General features: G+C 40.1%; 1 protein-coding gene across 1 annotated transcript in view; it reads left to right on the top strand.

The window, feature by feature from the left end:
* The first annotated feature begins 10,386 nt into the window (after positions 1 to 10,386).
* FRMD3 (FERM domain containing 3) overlaps positions 10,387 to 19,880 on the top strand; it is a 131,870-nt gene continuing 122,376 nt past the window's right edge. The window contains exon 1 of the mRNA XM_036403863.2: positions 10,387 to 10,514. Within this exon, the coding sequence (XP_036259756.1) occupies positions 10,416 to 10,514 (99 nt within the window). The 5' untranslated portion in view covers positions 10,387 to 10,415. The remainder of the gene's footprint in view (positions 10,515 to 19,880) is intronic.

Here is a 19,880-nt window from a genome sequence, read left to right as displayed (position 1 = left end):
AATTTGCATACATCTTTTCCATTTGTTGGCTCATCAATTCTGAGACAGGGAAAAATGCTTAATTTGGATGAGAGTTCCTGGGAGATCCAAATGAACAAGCTCAAAAATACCAGCAGTCACTTTGACCCTGGAAGCATCTCAATTACTACTTGCATTCCCAAAATTAGAACTTTTAATTGCTCTGTCACAATAATTCCTCAGATTTTGCTAACATGAAGAGCAACTTACTAGCCTGCCTACAGTGCATGCTCAATGTCTTTTGTTGTAACCTGCTTTAACAAGCTTCACTCTTTGATACCTTTCCATCCTTCGTATCCTTGCATTTTGGTAAAATTTGGTAATTTTGGTATCCTTGATTTGGTAAAATGCATGTTAGACTGGTGTGATGTTATCTAATAGCTATTTTATATCCTTTTTGTGCAGGAAGTTGTGCCAAGGGTTCTCTTTTACTAAATCCCAGGAAAACATGACATGAGCATGCACTGGCAGAGTTTGCATGGACTGTGCAGACAGCAGTGTGCTCTGCTGATGCTGCTGCAGGAAGGAGAACAAGATCTGGAGAAAGCTGATTGAATTGTGCAAACACAAGGGCCTATAGGCAATGTGAAGCAGGCAATTACATTCAGACTTTCTGCTTGTGTGGCTGATCTGATTTGTGCAGATATAATTCATGTGTCTAGTCAACTGGAGAGATGACTGGATAAAACTCAGCCAAATGGTTGACTTAACAGCATCAGTTAAGCATTTAAGATGTGCTTAAGATGTAAATCCAATAAAATATGTGGATTGTTTTCATGTGAGGGAGGATTTCCCTTTCACTCTATTGTAGTCATAGAACTATTAAATATTTTCACACTTACTATTTCTTTAATAATATATAAGAGTTTCATATTAGTCTTCATCACTTAGTGATATATATACATCCTAGGAAATTTGTCCTGATGCTTATTCTTTGAAGATCTTTTGCTGGAGGTGGCATGGGTGCTTTCCCCTTATAATTTAAATTTATTTTTATTTCTAATGTTGTCAGAATGTAGAACTTGATTCCGAATGTCTGATGTAACTGTATAAAAAATCATGTATGGTGTCATGAGTTCCAGAGTACATTCACTTAGCTGAAATAGGAGACAATGGAATATAAAGGTCTTCTGATGTTTTATTTGTTTTATTTAGTAATAGGTGAAATTACAATATAATGGTGAAGGATGAACATTCTAGAATTAAAAGCCAAAAAACCTCAAGACTACCTACCAGAAAACCCATCAAGTACTTCTGAGCCCCAAAAGAATTTTCCAGATACTGTATTTTTAAATACTTTTTAAAATGGCAAGTGGTATATTTTATGGCTATTGGGAGTATTTTCAGTGTCTTTCTGAGCTTTTCTGGTTTGACTAATTGACTAATGTTGAATTTATGGAATTCGGTAAAACTTCATCTTCTACTTAAATTAGCTGCCTAATTTTAGAAAAGGTAACATGAAACATGAATGAGAGACTTTCATTTTTCTGGAGTTATTTCTGTTTGCCTTCACTGTATCTATCTTCTTCCTGTGGATACTAGGAAATGTCTGTTGTATTCAGAATATTGCCAAATTCAAAGTAGAAAAAAAAACATTCCCATGATAATTCCTAATGGAAACTTATCACAATATAAAAGGTGAACTACTGTAAAAGTGCACAGGCCTCTTAAAGCTTTCCAGGAGCATCCATTGTCATGGACATCTGCTTCTTATAAAAGTGAGGGCTCAGATACATTAGTAATCTGAGCTTCCTGAATCTTAAGAGGAGTAAGACTGTTCTTCAAGCAGCTAAGGCCCAAATTTATGTAGTCATTTAGGGGTTCAAATCAAATCCTGAATATGCATTGATAGCAAATCCAAGGCAGAGAGTGTTAATACAATAGGTTCACTCTGAGGAGAGTAGCTGAAAGAAACTATACTGTGGTATTCTGTTGGTCAGAGTTAGTCCTCATTGTGAAGTAAGTAATCATCAAATTACAGATTTGTTGATTGGAACATTACCAACAATTTTCAGAATTTGTTCTATGCTATGCAAAGTCAGTCAATACATTGTCTGAAGTTCTTGCTCAGGAGAATTTAGTGCATAATGGCTTTCTGCACCCACCAGAATTTGCCAGTACTGAGAAAAAAAAATCATCAATTTGGTAAATGAACCAAAGTTTCAGACATTTGGGGTGAGTAAATCAAACTAAAGCTGTTAAATATTTTTAAAATCACATTAAGTATTTTTATATATTACCTCATCTCTTTTTTTAATACTGAAACTCAGAGCTGATGTTCACAAAATAAAAAGGAACATTGTAAATAACTCTTCTTATTTTTCCCGTTTGCAGTACAAACACAAACAAACAAACAAATAAATAGGTAAGAGGGGATGGGAGCAGCTTTTCATTGTTGCTTGTGACACAAATTTGTTCTCAGTTAGGTTCCAAAGCTGTAAGAATGACAAAGTCTTCTGAGCCTAGTTATAGGTAAAAGAGGAATGGAGTTCTTCATACCATACTACAACCTGAACATGTCCTAGCTCACAAATTTCTGTACGGAGAAGCCTATGAAAACATTTATCTAAAGTTTAAATACATATAGCTCTAAACAGAGAAGCTATTGTTAAATGATTTAAATTTTCCTAACAACAGCAAAGGAAATACTATGATTTTTTTTTATAACGGCTAGCTGATTGACTTTCAATAAAATTACTGTAGATAAGAAATGGAAAATTACTTGGGTTTTTTACATGGCTGTTCCTTAGATTTTGAAAACTTTTTCATTTTATGGACTTGATTTTATTGGTGTAATCATATTTAAATCTTTCAATAACAACTCAGGTTTGCATGAACGTTCTACCAATTTTGTATAATAAATCCCAGTGTTTTACCACATAAAAATTTCTTCATGTGATGTGACCAAAATCAGTGGATTAGCATAAATACTCCAGAGAAGTACTCAAAAAAGCAAAATTTTTTGAAACATTTAGTTTATAAAATAACATTTTATTTATCTGCCATGTGGAGAGTATAAAAAATTACATTTAAAAATTTCATTAAAAAAATTACAAAAACATTACAATAGTTTCGGTCCAGAGTAGCAACTAGATCTGCAGCAGTGTGACCCAAAAGTGACAGTGAGAGGCAGGGGGTTGTGTCTGACACTCAGAGCACAGCCAGGAAAATACATGGATTTTTCTGCCCAAGTGTGGAAGGCTGCTAGCAGAGGTAGTGCACAGCTACTGCTTGCAAACCACAGTCATATGCAGTCAGGAATAATTTCAGTGTTACTGTAGGGAAAAACTGGAAATAAAGAAGACCACAGAGTTACAGAAAGACTCTTTTCTTTCGTCTCCTTAAAAAGGAATCAGGCAGAGCTGAAAAGAGCATCTGGGAGAGTTTTACTGTTTCTATTCCAGTCCATGTGAGAATAACAGTTGCTTCTACAGGAGTATTTTGTTGCTTTAAAAGATTCTGGCCTCCACTGGAAGTACAGGTTTTGCAACAGGTTAATTATTTTATCTTCTCATCTTGTACTTGTCTCGTAAGACCCAGGATGGAAAAGTTATGCAGTCTATATTTCAACATCACTTACAATACCAACAGTGTGCACTGATGTAGAACCATTAATTTTGGAAGCACTCAAAGCATTAGTAAGATGGAGCCACTCGCTGGCTCTATAAAGTGTCAGGGAGAATATATACCTTAAAATGCTGCTTCTGCAAGCAGGTAATAAGATTACTATTTCTGAGCTTTTTCTATTGAGGGCTTTTGAAGTATGCTGTCTTAGTGTCTCTGATGAATTTTTTCCATGTAGTTAGTCCACACCTCTTCCCTGGGTAGCCAAGCCTCCATTCTGTGATCACTTACAAGCACACTTAAGATCTTATGCCACAGAGTCCTTCATGTGCAAGGAGGTTTAACAACAAGGTTTGTTGCAAATTCAAATCCTGTCCATATTAGTAGCTTTTACATAATTAAAAGAGCCAGACCAATAAAAAGCAAGTCTGTACACTGATTTGGAAAGGAATTAATGACAGAAGCCAGAAGCTATAGAGGGATATATATCAGGAACTGAATATTGTTGCATATTATTATTTAAAAATCGTGGTGCTAATTACTTTAATAACAGATTCCGGATACAGATTAGATGCTGACAAGATGAACAAACTTGAAATACATGTTTTTCCTGTAATACACTTTTTTCACAAAATGCACTGGGAACCTTACATAATTTTGCAAAGCAGAAGTTTTATTTTGCTGGACTTTACCTTGATTTATGCAAATTAGACATGGTGTAAAATATGAATCCTCATACAGACCTCAATTTTGAGGACTATTCCTGTGTGGAAAAGTGCTATAAACACATTTGGAGTTAGACAACTGCCCCTGCAGATAAATGATGTAAAATTCAAATCATACAATGGGAGTATTAAAGGTCAGAATAACCCCAAAAGAGGAAAAGGAACTATAAAACCAGCTGAAACTGGTCTACACACTTGGATCTCTTTCAAAGTGCACGTGCAGCAGCCATGGAAACAGGATGTTACTGCAAGAGAATTTTGTCCATGAGCATCCAAATTCCACCCAGTAACAAGAAGAGTATAAAAGGATACACAGAAAGGTGTGTGGTGGGGACTGTTTCTCTGTGTGCTTCTTAAGCAGGGCTTCTGGGATGCTGAGAGCTCTTCAAAGCCTGGCTCTGAATATTTTGCTGGACTGGCCACCAGGTAACTGATGCTAATGTAGTCTTTTATGTATTTTATGATGACTCCTATTGTTACAGGAAGGATCAAATTTAATCCTACCTGCAATAATAATGTTGAAAAAATGTGGTTGTTTGTTGTAACATTAGATTGCATTTGAATTGGAGCCTTACTAAAAAATTTAATTAGACAAATTCTATAAAAGGAAGAACTGTTTAAGCTACAGATAGGCAATATCTCTTTTCTCCAATTATCAACACTGCCTGCAAATATATCTCTGCCTACTTAAAAAACCAAACTTTTTCATTGATCACATTGCTGTATTTGTCTGTGCATAAATACGGTCAGGAGAACAGAGCTGTGCTTTGTGGCTTGATCATGAGTTAGAAAGTACCTTTTTTTCAGATTCCCAAATCATTGGTATGGTAATTTTTTTTTAAATTCATCATAGACTAAGGAGATATATGAATGTGGCAGCCACTCTGCATTCAGCATGAGACAATCAGGTTCTTCTGGGTACTGAATTGACTCTAGACCTCTGAAACCCCTGGTTGTGTCACGTGCAAAACCTGTAAATCTTCCGGCAGTGGTAGCTGCAGGGTTTCTCTGGGGCTGTTATCAAGCCTGTAAGAGTACTGCATGGATTGTGTGAAAGCAGCTAGAGAGAACCTGTAGTGAATGAAGTTTTTGGGAACAAACTTGGTCCTAAGAGCACTTCTTGGAGATGCAGCATGGGAAACAGAGAGTACACTGCCTGCTGTAGTTTTCCAGAGAAGGATATTAGACTCACTGGATTAGAATTAGAATAGAATAACTGGATATATATTCCCTGAAAAGAGAAGATCATATGAAAGAAACATTTTGATCCTACTGATAAGAAAAGCTTGGCAAGTCCCAGGACTCAGTGAATCACAAGAATCATCTCACTGACTTTGTACGCTTCAAACCAAAGGCTAAAAGCTGACATTTGCCTTTTTGGTAGTTGTACTATGTAGATTAAAATCAATGTAAAGTTTGCTCTCATCAGCAAATTTCAAGTGTGGTATTGTGCAATCCAGTTTAACTCAGACAACTGCTGATTGGAGTTTGAGCTTCCAGATGACATCTGCAGGAAATTTGCTGAAAAGTTTGTAGAGTAAATTCAACCCATCATTCTCTACTGAAAGTGATTTCTGTAATGTTCTTCCCATACTTTGTTCTGAATCTTTATAGAGATTGCTAAACTTAAGCAGTGGAAGAAAATACCTACTTCTGACTCATCGCTTCTCCCCCTGAAAGCCATGGTTGGGATGTACAAGTGCACCCAAGGAATGTGGAGGCCTACAGGACCATCCATGCCATGCAGGTTGTGATACAGTACTGCAGATTTCAATAACACTCCAGGTGTTTTTTACTGGAGCAGTTATGAGCAAATATACCACTGATAGCCCTGCACTTTTTAGTGGACTTTAGGATTGACAGCTCCCTTTAGAGTACAAGCATGAAAATCCTGAGTCTTTTTATACTGCTGTCAAATAATGTAGCATTTTATGTGTCTTGTTGCTTTCTCATTCATGCAACAAATACGTGATTTTTTAAACTGATTTTGTAATGCAAAAGAAAGTAGAAACCTTATGTGAATTCAAGGTTCACCTTCTGACTCAACTCTGCCCCCAGTGAACAGTAGAACTTTTGCTATTTAAATATATTTTCCTTTGTAATTTATGTATATTTTAATACTCTTAGGGTTTTTTCAATATACACATTAATATTTTATACACAGTTTTCAAGTTACTGGTGTAATATTTACATGTAAGAAACTTTTTATTTTAAGATGCAAACCCCCTGGTTTTTTTTGGTTTTTTTTTTTTTCAATTGTTTTTTGATTTGAAGTGATTTTTTTATACAACTACTTAGGACTGAAACAAAAGAGATCCCATATGTGTGGAATCTCTTACTTGTTTTCATATTTTGCGTGCTGCCTGGTATGCCTAGCCCTTCAATTACCTCACTGCTAATTTCAGCTTAGTTACTGGATTTATTTTGCAATCATACAGTGTGTGCCTTTGTGCCTTTGACACACAAAGGCACACTTTCCTGACTACAGGAATCTACTCCCTGAACTATTGATTCATTGCTAGCTCAACCCTCACCTCCCATTCTTTAGGATATGTTCTGGAGAAGCCATCTCTCTTCATCTGAAATATTTAATGTTGGAGTTCCTAATACTGTTGTAGAAGGGAACTGAGTAAAATCTAAACTGTCACAGACTTCACAAAAAGTGGCTGTTTACTTATGGCACCATGATCTCTGAGCAAAGGCTAATTGCTGTGCCCTGTGAGGGACCTATGGCCGAGGCAATGGGGAGGTGTAGGCCTTGGGGAAGGACCCCTCCGGGGACAGTGATTTGTGTGCTTGGCCTACCGATGCTGGAACTCAAGGTCTGACCCGTGGCAGGCAGTGTTTATAGCCATAGCTGTTGTACTTATGGATTAATCTTCAAGTATTTGGAAAAAACCCCAAACAAATCCAAATCAAATGTCTATATATTTGGTTAGATTATAAACATTAATTGAAAGAGCTTAAGTTGCTGTTCCTATCAGCCACTGAAGGGAAAATCCTTGACAATTATATTCTGTAATTTGACTCCGTGCAGAATCATGCAGATATCAAAATACTACTCAAGCTCATTAGTGCTCCCTGCTGTCCCACATTGTATCTGGCAGCAATTCCTAGGTAAGTAGGCTACTGTCCTTTAGGCCATCCACATGCACTCATCAGAGCAAAGTCATTCAGTGACCAGTTAGGCGAAGAAAGAATGGGAATGTGGCTATTGAATGGAGTGGTTCTGAGACTGATGAATCTAAATGGATTTCAAGCATGTGTCTACACACCACTATCCAGTTCTTGCAGCTGGCTTTACCTGGTATTGAGCTCTCCCGCTAGAACTTCCAACGTCTGCAGTACAAAGCCAGCTGAGAGCTTCAATAAACACCTCAATAATATAACATGGTCTAACAGCAGTGGCTGATAACCTTCCCCTGAGTCAAAAGCGTATTCTGCAAGTTCAAGCAGCATATTTTTTTATATACTCCATCAGCTCAGTATTTTCTGGTAACTGAATTAAATTTATCTGTGGGTTGCTTTGTGTTTTCCTATATTTGCCATAGTGTTTTAAATGTCAGTTCCTCAAGTACCTGACTTTTCAGGTAGCATTTCCAAATGCTAGCTGTATAAGGACTGTTTGGCCTCCAAGATCTGGCAAAAGGGGGTGCACTGTAATATGTTTTGAGGTAAGTTTGTGGGGTTTTTCTGCATAGTTTATGATACTAAGAGAACTTTAAGAGCCTTCTATTTGTAAGGAAAAAAAAAGCCTAGAATTCTTTTTGAATAAGGAAGGGGAGGTAGTCCTAATACGTGATGCAAAATTCATCTGGTGGATTTCCTTTGTGAAGTTGAAACTGGGCAGAGTGTTTGGTTTTCAATCAAAAATAACTTTCATTTCTTGGTTGGGTTTTTTTGGTTGTTCTTTGATTTTTTTTTCTCTTGGGTGGAGTATTTGGTTTTGATTGTTTTATTTATCTGATGTCTTCCTGTTAGATGGCTGCCACATTCTGTGTCATAAAACCTATTGCTGTGGTAGCTGAAACATAGAAATGGGTTCTGTGTCTCACAGATTTCTCAGGCACCTCAGCTCAACATGGCATCAGAAATTAAAGAGGCAAATAAAAGTGAACAAAAAGACAAGAATGACCTGTTTTTACAACAGGCTAATAAAATTCTGCTGAGTTCTGTTCTCAGGCAGCTGGGCTGGTGTTTGTACAGACTAGTTCACACTTCTTGTGCTCACGCTTGTTTGGGGGTGCAGATTTCATGTTGTAGTCATCACTGCTGCTGTAACTCTGAGAACTCCTGGAAAGCTCATCCCTCTCCATGTAGTCCTGAAGGTAAAGCAAAACCACCCTTCAGACAATGATAGACTATGACCTGCTCTCTAAATCTTCACATTGGCTCAGCTCTCTCTTGTAATTCCCCTTTTGGGTGGAGAAAAGTGTGCTGCAGAGACTGAAGGAAAGATAAAATACTTGGCTTAGAAAGAGAAGATTCCTTCTCTATGAGAAGCAGGAAAATGTGTGTCACTGGAGAGTCAATCTGCATGTGGGCTTAAATCCTGCTATTGAGTTCCCATGTTGCCGGACTGTAAGACATAAAGTGTTATTATATTATTAATGAGTAGGTGTCCACACCTGGTGTCTCAGCTGATAAGGACCTTCTTCCGTAACTTGTGGGCTGACTGTGGCTGCTGAGGTGAATAATCTATTTTAAATACTCACTGGTTTGCTTCACTATTCTCTATGCAATTGAAAGCATTTATCATTCCTGAGAAGCATATATTTATAGCTTTTCTTTTATGTTCCACATTAAAGGGCTCTGCATATTTATTAGCTGATGGTAGTGAGCATTATATATTTCACATTTGTTTGTGGTTGCTTGTATTTCCTGCTGTTAGCAGTCCAGCAGAAAGCCAAAGGAAGCGCTTACAGCAGTAACAGCACTCAGGCTCTTACACGGGATTTTCTAAAGAACAACACACTCACATGGAGCTATTTTCAAAATATGGACATTTAGAGGTAATCACAGACAACTGGGCAATAATAACTGAAATTCATCTTCTGTGTGATTGTCAGTGCTTCTTTTATATTTGTAAAAACTTCCAGTCATGTCACATTTTGCCCTGGCTGTTTTTCATTTCATAATTTAAAGGCAAGTGCTAATTTTTTAGCACAGTGCTGATCCCTGTTTCAAGGCTGGTTAAGTTTGGTGCTTGCTTTCTGCCAGCAAGGTTTTACACAAATGTATACACCCTTTTGTGATGCAGAACATAATAGTGAAACCACTGGATGTTTTATTTTCTTTCCTACTTAGACAACAAATGGGGTATGACTGCTGCTCCCTAATGGGTAATTTTATTTTTTCCCCTGAGGAAATAAGTTTCCAAGGCTTGCGCTCTTACAGTAAGTTGTATTCTGTTTTCTTCTGTTTCATTAGGGTACACTCATCTTTGGTGAGGTTTCTTTATATGACTCTCTATATGTATTCCACAGGCTTCTCCTCCTGCCTCGGGCTGTGTTGGGATACGCCGGAGGCATGGGCGGCCAGCCAGCCTGGGGACTCCACTCCCCGCCGGCAGCCTGGGGGTTGTCCCCCGTTTGCAGGGCATCGGCCATTCCCACGCTAGTACCAGTCGCCCAGGTGAGCTCAAAACCAGGCGAGGCACGCCCGTGGCGGCGAAGACAAACGATCGCGCTGTCCATTTCCCCCTGGGCGCTCCCAGCCCGACAGAAACGGAGCCGCGCAGGGTGCCCGGCCGAGACCGGTGGGGCGGAGAAGCGGGAGGAGCAGGTGAGGGCGGAGAGGTGCCCCCGCGGGCTGTGCCGTGCCGTGCCATGCCGTGCCGGGGGCGGGCGCAGGAGGATGCTGAGGCCGGCCAGCGGAGCGCATCCTGACGCAGCGGCGGCCCGAGCCGCGGCGGGCGGGCGGATGGCGGGCGGCGGCGGAGCGCCGCGGGGCTGAGGGGTGGCGCTGCCGCCGCGCCTCTCCGCGCCGTGTGGCGCCGTGCAGCGCCGTGCCGTGCCGCGCCGTGCCGTGCCGTGGTCGGCCGGGCGCCTCTGCAGGCTGGCCCCCTGCGGCTGCCTGCGGGGCGGCAGCGGCGGGCGGGCTGCCGGGATGATCCGGTTCCGGAGCTCCAGCATCAGGTCGCTGAGCGCGGAGATGAAATGCACCGTGCGGCTGCTGGACGACTCCGAGATCTCCTGCCACATCCAGGTGCCGGCGCGGAAAGGGGCGGCGGCGGCGGGGCGGCTCGGGGGGCGGCGGCTCGCGGGTCTCTGGGCCCGGGCGGCGGCTCGGCTGGGCTCGGCTCGGCTGGACTCGGCTCGTGTCGGCTGGGCTGGGCTGGGCTGGGCTCGGCTCGGCTCGGCTCGGCTCGGCTCGGCGCGGCCGCGGCGGGAGCTCCGCTCCCCGCACGCCCCGTTCTCGGCGGGGGCTCCGTGCACCTGCGGGGCGGCAGCCGCGGCTGCACCGCCGGCTCCCGGTGGAAGCTCCCGGTGCTGCGCCACGGCGATGCACTGCACGGCGCGGAGCCCGCCCGGCCGCTGCCGGAGCCCCGGGATCCTTCGGGCTCCGGCACTCCCGGCACAGCGTCCCCGCGGGCGAGAGCAGCGCTCTGGGCTGCGGTGGCCCGGGCGAGGAGGGAAATCCCGGCGGCCACTTCCCCATCCCGCGGGGCGGTAACGGGGCGCCCGGACGGCAGGGCAGGGCTGCGGAGCCGATGTGCGGGAGGACTCGCTCTCCGACACCGGGAAAGCCCTGCCTTGGAAGCAAGGCCGGCGGCGTGCGGTGTCGGGAACCGCCGTCACCGAGATAGCGGGCAGAGTTCAAAATGAAGCTCTGCCCCCTCTTCCTCTTCATCTAAGACAAAAGATAACTTGGAGCAGGCTTTTCAGTGATAGTAGTTGCTGTGTGGTTGGGAGAAAAAAAACCCAACAAAAACCAACTTCGCCGTAGTGCTTCTTCCTAATTACTTAGTCCCTCTTTTTATTCCTTCAAGTAATAAGGATAGATGAGGAGTCTGTGCCTTTGTAGTGTACCAGCAATGTTTGTAATGCGTGAAAGCAGGGGTATTTCAGGTGTTCTGACAGGAACTGTAACTCTGGTTATACTCTGGAAGACTTAGAGATTCTTACAGATTTAACGGCAAGCATGAAAATCAAGTTACCCTCTGAAATTTCCACAGTGTTCACAGAATAACAGAACATAAAGCCTGTTACTGAGGGCATTGCCCAAGTGTCTCTTTTTAAGGCACTGGCAGGTTTGAGGCATCAGTTCCAGGAAGCCTGCTCTAGTGTTTGACCATCCTCTTGGTAAAGAAATGTTTCCTGATATCCAGTCTGAACCTCCCCTGATGCAGCTTTGAGCCATTCCTATTCCATTTTGCTAGATGCCAGGAACACAGCAGCATTCCCTCTCCAGGTCTCCTCAGGGCAATGAGGTCACCCCTGAGCTCCTTCTCTCCAACCCAGACAGACCCAGAGCCCTCAGCCCCTCCTCACAGGATGTGCCTTCCAGCCCTGCCACCAGCTCTGTTGTCCTCCTCTGGACCATTCCAGGACCTTCTTCCCACCCTTCTCAGAGTGTGGGGCCCAGCGCTGCACACAGGACTCGGGGTGAGGCGCACCAGGGCTGGATCCAGCGGGATGATCCCAATCCCAGCTGGTGATGCTGTGTCTGCTGCACCCCGGGATGGGGTTTGCCCTCCTGGCTGCCCGGGCACACACTGCTGGCTCACCCTGAGCTGCTGCCCACCAGCACCCCCAGATCCCTTTTGCAGGGCTGCTCTACACACACTCCTCTCCCAGTCCGTGGTTGCCTACTAGTTACTCTTGAATGGCATGTGACCTGGAAGTAACAGGAAATTACCAAAAACATTTTGTACTTGTATCATTCTAGTGCTCTCATTAATGAAGAGCATGGTTATAAGATTTATTGAGTAAGAAGCAGCATGGCCTTCAGAGTCTTTTCTTGAAGTTAATGGAAGCTTTGCATAACTTATTTGGCACCTTTAAAAATTAGTCTCTTTAAACAATCATAAATTTAAGGTCAGATTCTGAGATGATGTTATGACAGTTCTTTGGGCTTGAAGTACTCAATAGATTTACTATATATGCTGAGAGTATTCCCTTCAATGCCTACAGGGTAGAAAAAGAGTTACTTTAACACTTTAGGTGTTGTATTATGCAAGGTGAAGCAATGAGCTCAGAACAAGTTGTATGGTATTACATTGTTGTGGCTCATTCTGCAGGCAAGAGAAAAATCACTGTTGAAAATATTTTAACTATTAGATTTCTAAGGATAATTCTGAAGATTGAATTCTGTTATAATCTCATTCAGAACTTGTTTTCCTGTGTCTGTACACTGACAAAAGCATTTAAAATGTGGGACTAGCTCAGATTGTTTCTTTATCCTTCTGCGTGTGCATAGCTTTTTATTCCTTCTAGAATGAGTTAACTAATCCCAAACCACTCAACTTTTTGTCTTTAATCTCTTTGTCAGACCTGTATTTGAACTTCATAATGTGGACAAAACTTGCTAGGAGCTTTAGCAATACTAATTTTTTTTTTTTTTTTTTTTTTTTTTTTTTTTTTTTTTTTTGTTAATCAGAGGAACTCCCACTTGCCTGTTAGATCTATATATGCATATTGATGCATGTTCACTGATGCATGTTCAAATAGCCCAGATGATGTGCTGCTGGGTTAACAGTGGAGATGCCAGGGTTGTGCTGGCTGGAACATGTTGGACAGCTGTGTTTTGGTCATTAAGAGGATAAGAAATCCTAATTCTACAACACTGAGAAATGCCATCAGAGTCTCCTAGGGACACAGGATGCAGTAAGGAATGTGACGACTGAAATTCTTGCTGTTCAGGGAAAAGGGAGGGGAGATATGTAGCTAGTCTAGATGATGAGGTGTATAGGTATGATTTGATACAGTTTAGCACATCAAGTTTTACCAAACCCTACTTTTGCAAGTATATCTTTCCAGCAGTTGGCTTGTACACATAGATTAGTATCACAGGAACCTGGTACCGCTTCTGGGCAGAGGTGTATGCTAATTTTTAGATGCACTGTAGATCTTTGGCCCTACAAAATATACAACAAGAATTGTATGTTACTCATCTAAAACACTGTGAGTTTGTTTTAGGAAAAATAAGTGGGACGAGATATACTTAAAAGCTGCATATGCACATGTGTGTATTTTTTTCCTTCTTCTGTAAATTTCAGTGTTTAGGTACGAAAAGAAAATACATGTTTCTTTTATAATTAAAGTTCTTTCAAAGTAGTGCTTCATCAGGCGACCAAGCTAATAAAGTTTGCTTTTGGAAATTACATTTTTTTAGCAAATAGTCTAGTGACAGCATATGGTGCAGTGGGAGAATCAGAGAATCAGAAGTGAATCATGCATTTTTAGACTCCAGCCAACTAGTTATCGAGTTGTGCAGCTGCCATGTAGGTCACCAAGTTGCTCAAGGCTAGGTTTGCAGCTCAAAGGTCAAGACTCAATGTGCCGTCCTCCTCATCTGAGAGACTTTGTGACTGCAAAACAGATGAAGTGGTGACAGACACAAGAATGAGCTGAGACCCGAGGAACACCTAACTAATTCTTATGGTGATGTTTATTTTCCCATGTGAAGGTTTTTGTGTTTGTTTGATTTTTTTTGTCTCTGTAACCTGTAGCCAGACAGTCTTATAGCAGCAGTACAGTGAAGTGGCTGCAGCACAGCTGAAATGGAGAGGTTATGAAAAACAGCCTGAAGGGCCAGTGGCCACTGTCTGTTTCCATTTGCAAGAGAAAGAGGTGACCTGCTTGTGCAGCCTGCCTGATAAAGCACAGAACCCAGGTTTGAAAGAGGGCAGTGGGGGAAGCAGGTCTTCAAAACTATTGGAAATGAGTCTGGAGCAGCAAGAAGACCTCCTTTCTGGAGGTATTATTGAGATACTTCTCTTCTGACTCAATGACAAAATGGGTAAAAACTTCCAGTTTTGCTGACTTCAAGCAATAACTTAATGCAGCAATTTACCCTTTTAGAAGCAATAGCCTAGACCAAGTCTTGGTTTAACCTGTGCCACTTGCTCACTCCTTAATTCAAGTTTTCTTTACTCTGAGATGTTCAGGTTCAGCTGTGTACAACCGGAGATAAGTTTGGCATGACTGAAGCTTTTCCTCTCATTTGGAGGTTATTATTGAAAGATGAACTTTGTTATCTGTGTGTTTATTTGTAGAAATACTGCATGACTGGGTCTTCTTGTGCCCCAGCACATGTGTAAAATTGTGTTGTAAGGGGCCTTTTAAATGTCACAGGTTTTGCTTTGAATGACCTTTCCTGTACAGAAATCTGTTTTGATATTTCCAAAAATATAATTTGGCTACAATACTGGGGTTTTTTTTAATTGTATCTAAATAGTAATTTGATTGTTGCTTAAAAGAAAAACTTGAATTTCTATGTGTGTCCAGATTTGAACAAGGAGAAAATGTTATTTTTAAAAACTGATTTAGGAATCAGGGAGAAAATATAGCAGAATAAAGCTTTGATTTACTCATGGTCTGTTCTTAGACCTTTTAACTTTTTTTGCCGAATTTAAAATGAAGGTGATAAAATCTGAGAAAGCTCACTTCCTTCTGCTGCTGGTAGTTCAATAGTGTAGAATGGTCTTGTGCTTTGCTAATCTAATTTTGGGAGCAGCTTCTGTGCAGTTTGAATACTGCTGCCTGTACTTCAGCTAATAATTTATTTGCTTGACTCTTTTTTTTTTTTTTTCTAATTTTCTTTTAAATGTGACATACACTGTTCCATCTAGTTCTTTTTGTAGCACATTGATCACTGAAAAGTTGTCTACTTGATTAATATTATCGGCTTGGTCTGTGTCTTACAGGCAAAAGCTAATTTTAATAGAAATCTGCTAACCAGATAACACTATTTAAAATTCCCATCCCTCAATAAAATGTAAAACCCTAACCAACATGCTGAAGCAGGCTGTGAAGTAAAAGAGCAGTGACCACAAGTCTCACTGTGAAGGTATGCTGAATGTCAATGAGTTAAAAAAAAATAAGTGGGAAAGGGAAGGCAGCATGAAAAGGGAAGGCAGAATGCAAATAGTGGAGAGGCCAGGGATGTAAAAAAGGCAGCGAATCATAGCTGTGGAAAGGGAGAGGTTAAGGGATTATGTAGACAGAAGGCAGGAGATTTAGTGAATTTATATTTATCCTGTAAGCGATGTCAGAAGCGTAACCAACAAGCGCCTTGAGCTGCTGGATTGATACTACAGTGGTTCAAAATAGTAAGATGAGATAAGGGCGGAGATGCAGGTTAGGAAGAATTATTCTCTGTGTTCTGTTGACACATTTTAGAAACTGCTCACTAGGGCTTGTATTCCTGTCTTCATGTTTGAGCCTCTAATTGTACAGTTACAGGGGGTACTCTTGGTGAGAGTTGTACATGAGAACACTCTCTAATGAAGCTAAGCCTGTGGGTTAAAGCTATTGCTGTTGTAATTGCATGTGTTTGATTAAAGTTGCTGCAATGTATTTATATTCTGTTTGTTTGTTGGAATTTGTTTTTTGTTTTTGTTTTTGTACATTAATAATTCTTAAAGATGTTCTCTTAGCTTCTTCCAAGACTTTCTGAAAAGGAAACAGGAATAGAGTGTGGTACTAGGAGATTACTAGGGTGTTGGCAGTTTTCATTAAAAAATAAGAAATTGATTCTGTTGATAGATTTTAATATGTGTTCCTGAAACTTGGTACTTGCTTAACATTAGTTTCCTTGTCTCTGATAAAGAAAAGGTGCATACCCATGTGTAATACTGCCATATTGCTAACAATTCATAAACTCTGTTGTTATCTCTTGCTATTTTTTAAGTGAAAATACTCATAAAGCTGGTTTATACAGGATTTTATCCAACATATACTAAACTGCAGATGAACAGCTTTACTGTTGGCTAAAGCTTATTAATGATAATTTTTTTCCTCCACAATCTCATGCTGTCTGATTAATGACCAAAATCTAAAAATTTCCTGTCCTAAGACCATGATCTTGCCTTTAATTTTTAACTGCCTGTTTACTTTTTGTTGTGATTGACATTGCAATTCATATTTTGATTGCTAGTAAATAAAGGCATGTGTACTTAAAGACTTACCCAATCCATGGTTAAGATGAAGGTGTGTTTCAGTAAAAAGAAACAATTTAGGTGATAAGTAACTTAATATAAAGTACAGTCTTTTCACTTTTACCCTTCTTTCATTTTCCTTTTAGCTTTGCATAAAAATTTTTACATTCATTATGGTCAGGCATGTTTGGACACTAGCTGAACAGCAGAGGTAGAGCTGAAGTAAGAATAAAAGACAATTGGAAAATCTTTAAGCACAATGCAGCACTGCTTATATCTGTGAACTGCAAATCATAATTTTGATCTTGTGTGTAGAAAAGTGGCTCCTGTGAGATACAGAATGCTTTGCAGGAACTTCATGCACTTTTTTGTTCTGAAAGGGCTTTTTGCACCTCACCCCAAGGTTTTCTTGTACCTTGAGACACCCTAGTCTATATAAACATCTTCAGTGCACTGATACAGATTGAATAGATGAGGCAGCCAAGAAGAAATAATATGGCAGAATTAAGTAGCCTTGATTTGTAAGGAAGTAATGTATTTTTTATGTTTTGGTTGTAGTTTTCTAGCTTGGATTTCCTGTAGAGGTTGAAAATTATTTTACAGTGTGTATCAATGCTCCTGAACTTTGAGCTTTAAGAAAAGGAGAGATTAATGCCTTTCCTATGGCAAGGTGAGAGAGAGAGAATGGTTTTCACCGGTCCCCTGTAACAGATATATTAAAAACTCAAGTTCTAAACACTTAGGTTAAAGAATGGGAAAAATGACAGCTGATTTTTCTCTTCCTCCTCAAAAACATCTAGGTGGTTTGGAAGACTGGAAAGTAATTATCTCTGTGATAAAATACTTGTTTTCTGTAGCACAGGTTCTTGTTCTTCTGAGTATTTTGGCTTACTAAATCAAACATACTGAAATGGCTCTCCATCTTCTTGTCGTTCTCTCTCTCTTTTTGCACTTCCCCTCCATTCCCTAGTGAGGATAATGTCAACCTGTTGGCAATGTTCATAACGTCTAGATAATCCTTCTCGCCTTGTCCTGTTAAAGTCAAGCTGTCAGCATACGACTTTGGCCGTGCCTTTCCCTGCTGTATATGGAATATATCTCTGTATATGGAATATATCTTCCCTGCTGTATATGGAATATATCTTCCTTTAGCTTAGTTTTCTTGTCTGTTCCTTTATTTTTGATTGCTTAAATACTGCTCATTTTTCTCCCTAGCCGTGTTTTCTAACAGACCCATTCTAGACCTTACAAGTCACATTTTTGTTCCTTCTTTGCACTGTGTTTTTAATTCCTTGTCTGATAGTGGAAACACAGTTTTAATAATTCAGCAATTTAATATTAAATCTTCTTTCTGGCATGAAATAATAATAATTATTATAATAATGATTATGATAATCATAACAACAACAATAATATCACACTTTTCAAGCAACATCACACTTTTCTTTTTTCACTTCTCCACTTTCCCAGCTGCAGGCAATCAATTCCTAAAAGTGCTTTTCTTTTCATCTTTTCAGGGTCTAACATGTTTTTGGTGGACGTGTGTTGATAACCACCTCTGGCCGTTTCAGTGTGCTTACAATTTCAAGACGGGTGTTGTTCTATGACAGTTGTAAGCCAAGTGTGAGCAGGAATCATCATATTTGCTGCTTATGGGAGCTACTGAAGAATACACACTGATGATCAAGTACTGTTATATTTAGAGGAAAATTTTCCCCTCTGGAAACTTGATAGGAAATGTATCATACCAATCTGTATATGGTTAGAAAACATATAAAATATGTCAAGGCTGTTCACAGTCAGAAATGAGAAGGTAAAGAGCGGTATACCTTAAGTTCTTTTTCAGCAGAAGTGTTCACAAATGAAAATAACTCCTGCAATAGTTGGAAATCCGGTGATTCAAAATAATTGCAGTAAGATACATAAGTATTTAGTGGCTGCAAAATCATTGCTCTTTAAATGCTCCCTTTGGAAAATAAGTTAAATGAGTCAACACCTTCATTAAAAATACAATAATTTTTCCCTTGTTTACTTGAACCCCAGGTAGAAGTAAATTATTTATATTGAAGACAAATTTTGCTCTTTTCAAATACATTATCTCACAATGATATTTTCCCCATAGCAACTCCCTTTGGATCAGAACTGTACTTTAAAGAACACAAACCAAGATGATTTCCATCTTACCAATTTTTTCTTGATGTTACAATATTTAAACTTGCTGTAAAAGGGCAATGTTGCAAAGATAACTTTGGAACTTCTGACAACACCATGTAAAACCTTTTTCACGCCATGCATCTGTATGCCCACTTTTCACAGTTTTTCATGTAACAGAAAAGTAATAAGAAATGGTATTACAACATGAAAACAAACACACAATACCCTCATGTTCCAAACCCAGACAGTGCCAGAAGAATTTACAGCAGGTCATAATAATTTATTAAACATAAATAAGGTGAAATTGTGAGGATATTGATGCATGAAGTTCAGACTGCAATGGTGTGTATTCCTTTTGTTTCCAGATGCAGAGACTAGTCAAACACTTTTGTCTCCAAAACAGAGTGTCTATATGTAAACTGCTTTTTGGGAATGGTTCCTGGACTCTCCTATCTACCAGTCATTACCTGGGAACTAGTCAGCAAGAATGCTAATTTGGAGAAACAGTACTGTTGTGTCCTAGCAGTTTGCCTGGCATGGGTGGTGGATTTCAACACTCCAAAATGCTTGGAGTGTTTTAGTAGTCTTAGTATAGATGCAATCTCCATTTTTAAAAAGGAAGAAAAAGAAAGAAAAAAGATTTTTTTTTTTAATGACTGAAGATGTATTTTATAGTTTGATACTAAATCATGTGAAATGGTAGCTATGTTCATGGCACTTTCATTTTAAGTGGAAAATCTGAAGAATTGTGAAGAGGATCTTCAATGGTTTTTGGTTGCTAAACCAGGAGTCACACTGGTTTTAGCAGGTACTTACAAAATATCTGCATTTAGTATATGTGGCTGTAATCTTGGATTTGTACCTGTAAACTGTTCTGTGATGACAGTCTTGATTTTTCTGGGGAGTGTGGGGGGTGTATGTGTGTGCTGTTTCACTTGAGTGCTCTTAGCAGCAGAGTCTAATACAAAAGTATTCTGCACAACTTCAGTCAATGGTGATCTGTTCTCATTTTTATGGACACAATCTCCAAGCCCTATAGAGGAGCAATGAAAGAGACATGGCTGTTTCTTTATTTGAAGAGTACTTGCAAAAATGCAGATGAGAGTGGAGTGGAGTGCTATCTATGCCACAGAAATTCTACTGAACATACTTCTAATCCTATTTATTTTCGCTTTTCAGAACAAAAGGCAGCAGATCTTTCACATTCACCCTATTAATTTAAAATTGAGAAACAAAGATAAATACTGCACAATCAGAGGATGATAGCTACTCTTGTGTTAGATGGGACAGTTAGCTGGGGTATGAGTTAAACTCTG

The sequence above is a fragment of the Molothrus ater genome, chromosome Z, assembly GCF_012460135.2.
Source record: "Molothrus ater isolate BHLD 08-10-18 breed brown headed cowbird chromosome Z, BPBGC_Mater_1.1, whole genome shotgun sequence".
In the NCBI taxonomy this organism is placed as follows: domain Eukaryota; kingdom Metazoa; phylum Chordata; class Aves; order Passeriformes; family Icteridae; genus Molothrus; species Molothrus ater.
This window is presented reverse-complemented; position numbering and strand designations above follow the sequence as displayed.